This window comes from Drosophila navojoa, chromosome 3, assembly GCF_054131105.1.
Source record: "Drosophila navojoa isolate 15081-1374.11 chromosome 3, UAZ_NAV_1.0, whole genome shotgun sequence".
Lineage (NCBI taxonomy): Eukaryota > Metazoa > Arthropoda > Insecta > Diptera > Drosophilidae > Drosophila > Drosophila navojoa.
This window is the reverse complement of record NC_142891.1, coordinates 12,770,734-12,779,774: the sequence shown is the minus strand read 5'-3', so window position 1 is coordinate 12,779,774 and position 9,041 is coordinate 12,770,734. Positions and strand designations below refer to the sequence as shown.

Sequence of the window (9,041 nt, the reverse complement as noted above, 5' to 3'; positions counted from 1 at the left end):
TCGTTCAGTTCATCTGATGAACTTGTTCCGATTGTCGTTCGATAATACTCGACTGTGAACAAAAAAAGAAAAAAAAATAATTCACTCGACGCAAAATTTGTTTACGCTTTAGTATCCAATCAGACAACTGAAACAGTTGATAATTAACCATTCCGCTGCAATGGATGCCACATCAAGTTCAGCCGACAAGTTGGCATCGAAAACGGCCAGCAGCAACTCGCTGGACAGCAGCTCAAAGTCAAGTTCGCTGGGCTCCAAGCACGGCGCTGAAAACGGCCAACAAAGAGATACGCCCTTTGTTTACTTGGACGGCGAAGAGGATCAGGATCAAAAGAACGATGTCACCTATGTGTGCCCATATCGCGGTCCGGTCTTCGGTGCCCTAACCATCACCAATTATCGCCTATATTTTCGTTCGCTGCCATTGCGCGATCAGGAGCCCCCAGTCGTTGTGGACGTGCCGTTAGGCGTGATTGCGCGTGTGGAAAAAATCGGTGGTGCCACGTCACGTGGCGAGAATAGCTATGGCATTGAAATCTTCTGCAAAGATATGCGCAATTTACGCTTCGCACACAAGCAGCAGAATCATTCGCGTCGCACAGTTTTCGAGAAGCTGCAGGCCAATGCATTTCCGCTCTCCTACAGCGGCAAACTCTTTGCGTTTGCTCATGCCGCTGCAGCTGCTCAGCCGTCGACGGCAAATGCAGCTGTGAGTGCCGGCTGGGATGGCTGGGCGGTGTACGAGCCGTTGGCCGAGCTGCGTCGCCTGGGCGTGCCCAACGATATGTGGCGTGTTACAAAGATCAACGAGTTCTACGGCATTTGCGACAGCTATCCAGCTGTGTGGGCCGTGCCAAAGGCAGCTTCTGATGATTTCCTGCGTCGCGTTGCACAATTTCGTTCGCGTTGCCGTTTGCCCGTTCTATCATGGATGAATCCTCGCACGCAGGCAACCATAACACGTTGTTCCCAACCTCTGGTCGGTGTCAGTGGCAAACGGAATGCCGATGATGAGACCTACCTAAGTTACATTATGGAAGCGAATGCGCAGTCCGATAAATTGACTATTATGGATGCTCGGCCCAGTGCGAATGCCATTGCCAACAAGGCGAAGGGCGGCGGCTACGAATCGGAGGATGCCTATAAAAATGTGGAAATCAATTTCCTCGACATACACAACATTCACGTGATGCGCGAGAGCCTGCGCAAGGTGAAGGAGGCGTGCTACCCAACCACCGATGACTCCAAATGGCAGACGGCCATCGATAGCACTTTATGGCTGAAGCACATCCGCTGCGTTCTGGCCGGAGCTGTGCGCATCGTCGACAAGGTGGAAACAATGAGCACATCCGTGGTGGTCCACTGCTCCGATGGCTGGGATCGCACAGCACAGCTGACGGCATTATCGATGCTGTTGCTGGATCCGCATTATCGCACCGTACGCGGCTTCGAAGTGCTTATCGAAAAGGAATGGCTGTCGTTCGGTCATAAGTTCCAGCAACGCATCGGCCACGGCGATAACAAGCACTCGGATGCTGATCGCTCGCCGGTCTTTTTGCAGTTCATTGATAGCGTGTGGCAAGTGAGTCAACAGTTTACCAACGCATTCGAATTCAACGAGCATTTCCTCATCACAATTGTGGATCATTTGTATTCATGCCGCTTTGGCACCTTCCTGTGCAACACCGAGGCAGAGCGGGTGGCAGAGGGTGAGCAGTTCGCTATATATCAATGCTATATATGCCATAACTAATTACTATATCTAACTCCATTATAGATCTGAAGCACAAGACCATTTCACTGTGGACACACATTAATTCCTCGCTGGATCAGTATTTGAACCCTCTCTTCCCCTCGTTCACCCATGGCGCCGAGCTCGTGCTGCGCCCCATTGCCAGCGTGCGTGCCGTGCGCCTGTGGAGGGGTCTCTATTGCCGCTGGAATCCCGGCTTGTGCACACCTCAGCATGGCTGCCAGCGCACACGTGAGCTGCTCTCGAAACAGGATCTGCTCTTCAAGCATGTGAATGAGCTGCGCCTGAAGCTCAACAATCGCAGCAACAATATGCAGACGACCACACGACTGGCCTCGCCCATGCATTAGACTAAGAATTTATGTATGTAATCTAGCTAGCTAACTGCTCTAACTAACTAGTATTCCCATTTATTATGTTAACGACTAATTATACATGTCACTCATGTATTCGCTAATTATGAATTATTTAATCCCAAAAATTATGTGCATAAGCAGTAAAACTAAAATCAATAAATATGTATACATATGCTATTAAAAAGCTGATTAAACACAAATTATATATATAATTAGCTAGCTGTTTGTCTTCTGCTTTGATATCTTCTTTTATAAACTTTCTACAGTTGTTTTAGAAACAACTGCGAGTCATTAAAATGTGTTTTGCTATATATGCAAATGCGCGTGAGTTTGACATAAAACCAATTTAAACTTTATCGAACCGTTTTCTTATCTAGCAATTGCACGGCGTTTGCTATAACTAATCCATATATACAGTGGAGTTCCGATAACGAGGCTCCACTGAATCACCTTCCTTTTACCCTAAGTACAACCATTAAATTAAAATCATATTAACAAGGCATGAATATACTCCTACTCCTATCTGACCCATATTTGTTTAGTCAATTCCAACAAGTAACACAGGGCGTATCATCCATACAGGGTGCGCCCTGTTTGCGGCACAAATGTATGCAATACACCTTTACAATTAGTCACACACATACACACACATATAATCACACACCGACACCGCCACACATTAGTTCATTGCCATGGCCAATGCTGGTATTGGCCAACTGTTGCGCGCTAAACGGAATTCATTCATGAAATTTGACCGGACTTTGGCGCCTGCGCATTGGCATTAACTAAACGAAAATGTTCTGGCCGTTTGCGCCAAAAATTGTGGAAATTCAATCACAGTTGCTTCAGTACGTTTTCGCACGCTCATTAATGCAGTCGCAGTCGGAGCACGGCGGAGCTACACTCTCGAGCGATTGGCAACGCGACGGCAAAGTCCAGAGAGTGATTTTCTATTAACCAAAAATGTTGGCCAAATAAAATGCATAAAATGCAGTTAAGGCCCAGTTGGCAATTCTTACTATTCTTAACGTGTCTCGGGCGCTTCTGCAATGGCAGTGAAATTCTTTTGCTCATTTCGTGTCCGCGGCAGGCGGCAGAGCACTGTCGCACCTTGCGCGATAATCTGCGACAGCAACAAATATCGGACGAGATCCCCAGGGATTACAATTACGCCATTAAGGTGCACATAATGCATGAACTATTCAATTACTGGACCCTGCTCGATGCGCTGCCCTATTTGAGAGGCAAGACACGTCTGCTAAACGCGAACACCGATTGGATTATCTGGTGTCAGCACAACACGCACGTCGCCTCGCTGCGTGGCCTGCTCGACCAACTGCATAAGCGGGATGCGCAAGAGGTGAACAGAAAAATTTCGAAATATTACATTTTAAAGTGTCCAAAAATACCTGTCAATATTTTCAGAGCTATAAAAATGCAGTTTTAATATAATATGCAGCATATCCTATAAGGAAAACAGCTGTCAAAAATTAACTAAACCAATAAAAAATTGGTCGATTTTGTCGGCATAAGTTAGGATATGATTGCTAACGTAAACGATTCTAAAATTGAATATACGTAATCCTCAGAAATATTGAATTCATATTAAAATATTCTTTAAAGCATAATGTTTTTAAAGAAACATTAAACAGTGCTATATATTTATTTAAAAAAAAAAAAAAAAAAAAAAAAAAAAAAAAAAAAAAAAAAAAAACAATTCTGTATTCAAATAATAATATTGGCTCTTTACCACAATTAACCATTTGTAATTCTGTAAAAATGAAAAAACAATACATTTTTATAAACTAGCCCGTTTCAGTAATTAATAACAAATACAACTAATTATATTTGCTCTGTAGCCAGACTAATATTTTATTTTTAATATTGTTAAACAAGTATATCAAAAATATATCAACTTTTTCAGCTATTCCCAAGCTGACAAATTGAAAATTTAAATCTCACAATTTTCAAATTAATTTAGATATTAAATGAAATGTTATTCATCATATCAAATTTTGACGGCATCAACTGTTCTACTTAATATCCTTGCCATTCCCAGTTGGCTTATTACGGACACACCTTGTACGACACCGAGGCGACGATTGTGCACCATTTCGCCAACTACAAGGATCCAACATGGTTTCCATATCCCATGCTAAGTGCCGGCGTTGTTTTTACAGGTGCATTGCTGCGCAGGTGAGTCCAGATGAAGGAGGCAGCATCATGTTTGGCCATAACTCATCATGGAACATGCATTTGCAGCCTGGTCGAACTTGTTGCTCTAAATGCGCCAAATGCCACAAGGCACAGCGAATTTGCCATAGATGCGGCCCATGAGTTGGCCCGATTCATTTTCGATAATATAGCACCTGCTGATGATGGCAGCAGCAGCAGCAGCGGCAGCGGCAGTAGAAGTAACAACGTCGATAGCAACATCAGCATCAGCAGAGACGACAACGACTTTGTCGACATGTTGCAGCGCAAAATAATTTTGAAAAGTGCTGACTACATTTGTCCCTGGGCGAGAGTATCGCCAGCCTGGTCGTTGGGGTCCTTAGAGACGACAGCAGCAGCACCAGCAGCAGCAGCAAAGGAGTCAAAGCCTGTGTCCTGTGTCTTGCATGCCAAGCCGGAAATGGCCGCTGGGAGTGCCGTGCATTGTGTGAGTTGAATAACGGTTTATATATATATATATATACATATATTCAAGTAACAGTAGGCATTTAAGTTTGGCATATGGTCGTATGCATTGCCTCTGTGAAGGTCAGCAGAAGTAAATGTGATTAAAGTCCAAGATTAAAATTATCACTGAGCCATGCTCCCATACACACATACATGCTCATTGTGCATGCAAACTGAAAAAAAAAACTAGCAGCAATGTTACCTTTTTCTTTCGAGTGCCATTTTGAAGTAAATGAATATTCGCATTTTAGTTTTGTGGAAAATGTAATGTAATGCAAATAAACTCACAGAAAGGTCACGAAGACAATTTTTATATTAAATCAACACACACTGTCGAGCTTTTTTTTTATATATTTCAAGATTTTCTGCTGCTTTCACCACAGCAGCGTCCGATCTGCACGACAGTCACGCACATACTGAATGATCTTATTAAGCGCCAGACAACACTGACTCAATATTTGCTCCTTTCTCTTCCTATACAGAGCTTAACATACCAATTACATACTGTTAAGTTTACACAAATACACTCACACTTATACTGCAGTGCTCGCGCTCTCAACTTATGCATCGCTTAGGAAAAGAGAGCCTGCCCTATGCACATTAACATAATTAAATGAGGCAACGCCAGCGCTTTATCCTCTCGCAATGTAGACGCTCGCGATTAAACAATATTTTTGGGTGTATGCCTTGATTAAATAACTAATACAGTAACAACGATGTCACTGTTCTATCCATGGCCTGCTGTAGTCCCGCACTCAGCTGCATATGCATCTCTTATGCAAAATAGAGCTTGCGAGAATACACTAATACAACGGCAACTGCGGCGATTAACCCTCTCGCTCTGAAAATTCACTCACTCATTCGCTCACAATAAAAGTACCTTATTGGTCGAACTCCTTTATTAAGCTATTCGCACACTCACCAATACATTCGCAAAAACAATGCCTGTGGCTCGCTTGCTCGCTTGCTCACTCGCGCACTCGAATTACGTAAAGAGATCATTGCCAGTGCAGTGCAGTGCAGTGGTATGAAGGCAATAGTGTTTGCATGTTCTCTCTCCCTTCCTCACACTTATTCAAATGATGAACTAAATCCGGAGCACTCTTAGACCTCTAACAGTGCTGAAGTTCTTTAACAGCGAGCCCATTTTCTTATTTAGGCAAGCTTTCTTTTAATGTGAGAATGCTCTTTGAATATAATTTTGCACAATATCATTTCAAATAAATTATTTTTTATATAGATGCAAAAAGCAATCAATTATCATATATTTGATAAATAAATTAAAATGCATGTAAATCTTAAGCATAATAAATATCCGTCAATATGCATAAATTTAGTTATTAAATAATTTGTCAATTTTATTTCATTTAATTCATTTGAAATGAATTTCTCAATTTAAGGAATATCACACATTCGCATCGTTGCCCCTAACTGCTTTGAATAAGCAACAACTTTTGAATTATTTGAATTATTTAACGTAGTTAAAATGATAAATACCATATATGAAAACCATTGCCTGATGCTGGCTTAGTTGAATAATGCTTGGCAGTTAAATGAAGACAAACAGTGGGGAGTATGTGGGGTGGAGGGTGTGGTATGTTGATGTGGGAGGTTCGTTCATTGAGGCAATTAGCATCTGAAACCTATAACCATAAATTCTGTGACAACGGTCAAACACAAACTGGAATTCAAAACTGATGCCCAAACCATTTTCACCCACAACAGGTGCACACAACTGGCGCACACATCTATTTCGCAATCAAGACCTGTGCAAAATTCCATAAGGAGCGTATACCAATCATCGAACGCACCTGGGCGCCCGATGCTATCCGGCGCAAATACTACAGCGATGTGGCAGGTAAAGCGACAACAACAACAACGAGAATGAGAATGGGAACGATGAACGCAATTAAAGCAAATGACTGCCTGCTTCTGCATCAGCTCCTGCTGCTTGCTGCCTTCCCAATTGGGGGGCGTGGCAAATGGGCAAACACACGCACACTTGCTAACAATAACAAAAACTAAATGAAGCAGACAGGTGCTCCAGGGCCGAGTAAATACCCTGTACTCAATAGTCAACAGATTTTAGTCATAGTCGGGAGTGCCGCTAAGGGAAATATCCTGTAGTGCACAAGCAGTACCTAGAAAATGGATAAATATTGATTTTAAGCGGTTGAAGATACACAAAACGTTCAATGTATTCGTTAGAATCTGTAAATAGAAGAGTATTTATACTATTTTAATGTGATATCTATCATATTTCATTAATATCTTTAAATTCCCAAGATATGATTCCAACCATTTTCACAACACTTTACAGTTCAGTGTTTTTAAACCTGAATTAAATATAGATGAATCTTCAAAATATAAAAGTATTGAAAAATGTTCACATTCATTTAATTCATATATTGTATATTTTTATACAAAATTAATTTATTTTATTTACTGTCAAACCATCAGACAGATTGACTTTACAATTGATTTAAGTTTCAAATACTTTTCCTTCTTATTTGCACTTAAACCAAATCATTATGCCCCAAGCATTTTCTATGCACACAGGGTATAATCAGAGGGAAAACTAAACAGACAGAAGCAAACACACACACATAAACACAAACACAAATGCATCTGCCAGCCAAACAGTTTGGAAATAGCAGTTTGCAGTAGCAGCAGTAGCAGCAGCAGCAGCAGCAGCAGCAGCAGAGCTGCCATATTGAATATTCATTGATTCGTCTTTATGATCTTTCACCTTTATGCTACGACACTGCACAACTGGACTCCACTGGCAACCGCAATAGATGATGGTATACCGACGACCGGCACTGGCCTACCCAATGTACCGACTGGACATTGTGCCAAAACATTGGCAATTTTGCAATTATCCCTCAAGGATATCAACGAGCTAACGGACATACGCTGGCTGATGCTTGTCGACGATGATACGCTGCTAAGGTATGTCTGTATGTCTGTGCATGTGTGTGAGAGAGAGGAAGAGAGGTAGCCAGTGAGTCTTTATATGTGTGCATTTAAGAGAGCTAGCTTTTGCGAGAGCGTATGTATGTGTGCGCCATGATTTTTTTGCGGCTTACACGCCTCAACGCACATTCAATTAAAATTATCATTGCCTCGGATTGTTTTTTTTTTTTTTACAATTCATTTATATTTTTATTGATATCTATATGCTGCATATTTTTACACACGGCGTGCCTACTGTATGCTGAACGGCTTCAATTATTATTTTGCTCTTCAGCGCAGATGCTCAGGAATTATTGAAATGATCTCTTTGCAATAGAGCCTTAAACTTGCTTAACAGCGCGACTAGCTCTTGTGCTCACTCTCTCCAATGCAATCGCTTACAGTTGAGCCTTCGTTAAAGCATCGTTACACACTAACACTAATAAGAGCACTCATATATTATGCTTCTGAGCCACATGCGCATCTACTAATAAAGCGAGTAAGAGGAATAGTGTGCAAGTAGCAAATCTCTCCCTCTCTCTCTCTCTTTCCCTGTCTTTCTATATATCTAGCATTAACAGCATAGCATTAACAGCTTTAGCTGGCAAATTGTTTGCTTTTTGGACAGTTGCGCTTACTCTGCATGTGAATTTTGCTCTTTTACTTGCGCACCTCTCTTAATAAATGATCATTGCGTTCTCTTTAACAAATTCTTTTCTACGTTTATCTGAAATGTTTTGCACGCAGCGTACCACGGCTAAGCAAACTGCTTGGCTGTTACAATCACACGAATCACATTTATCTTGGGGAACGCTATGGCTATCGACTGTATGCCCCGGATGGCTTCAATTACCACACAGGTGGCGCTGGCATTGTGCTTAGCGTGCCGCTGCTGAGACTTGTGGTGCAGCGGTGCAGTTGTCCAACAGCAAGTGCACCAGACGACATGATACTGGGCTACTGTCTGCAGGCAATGGGCGTGACGGCCACGCATGTGCCCGCTCTGCATCAGGCACGGCCGCAGGACTATGCGCCAGAGCTGCTGCAGCTCAATGCGCCCATTTCGTTCCACAAGTACTGGCACACCACGCCGGAGCACACGTACAAGCGTTGGCTCGGAGGCGCTCTGGGCAACGCTAGTTCAGCTCATGCCACGGCCAAGGATCGACGTGCTGCGCCGCTGGCACTGAACGGACTGCTGCAGCTGCCAAATCAGCTGGCAGCGGGCTTGGAAGGCTCCGCCAAGCACTTGGATCTCTAAAACAAAAATGCTCAGGTGAGTGGCGTAATTAAAG

The 9,041-nt window shown here is 42.7% G+C and overlaps 2 protein-coding genes across 2 annotated transcripts; both read left to right on the top strand.

Annotated features, from left to right (window-relative positions):
* Positions 1 to 21: 21 nt before the first annotated feature.
* On the top strand, positions 22 to 2,281 carry mtm (phosphatidylinositol-3-phosphate phosphatase). The gene is made up of 2 exons (XM_030384216.2): positions 22 to 1,709; positions 1,778 to 2,281. The coding sequence occupies exons 1-2, from the start codon at positions 161 to 163 to the stop codon at positions 2,101 to 2,103; spliced, it is 1,875 nt and encodes a 624-aa protein (XP_030240076.1). The 5' UTR covers positions 22 to 160; the 3' UTR covers positions 2,104 to 2,281.
* A 659-nt stretch (positions 2,282 to 2,940) lies between these two features.
* On the top strand, positions 2,941 to 9,015 carry LOC115562523 (beta-1,3-glucosyltransferase). The gene is made up of 6 exons (XM_030384217.2): positions 2,941 to 3,469; positions 4,169 to 4,305; positions 4,372 to 4,771; positions 6,517 to 6,649; positions 7,590 to 7,743; positions 8,494 to 9,015. Exons 1-6 carry the CDS (start codon positions 3,089 to 3,091, stop codon positions 9,005 to 9,007), a joined length of 1,719 nt encoding a protein of 572 aa, XP_030240077.2. The 5' UTR covers positions 2,941 to 3,088; the 3' UTR covers positions 9,008 to 9,015.
* The last annotated feature ends 26 nt before the right edge of the window (positions 9,016 to 9,041 follow it).

Coding starts and splice junctions, on each gene's coding strand:
- mtm (XM_030384216.2), top strand. CDS start 161: ATGGATGCCACATCAAGTTCAGCCGACAAGTTGGCATCGAAAACGGCC. Junction 1,710..1,777: donor GGCAGAGCGGGTGGCAGAGG/GTGAGCAGTTCG, acceptor ACTCCATTATAG/ATCTGAAGCACAAGACCATT.
- LOC115562523 (XM_030384217.2), top strand. CDS start 3,089: ATGCATAAAATGCAGTTAAGGCCCAGTTGGCAATTCTTACTATTCTTA. Junction 4,306..4,371: donor ACAGGTGCATTGCTGCGCAG/GTGAGTCCAGAT, acceptor ATGCATTTGCAG/CCTGGTCGAACTTGTTGCTC. Junction 4,772..6,516: donor CTGGGAGTGCCGTGCATTGT/GTGAGTTGAATA, acceptor CACCCACAACAG/GTGCACACAACTGGCGCACA.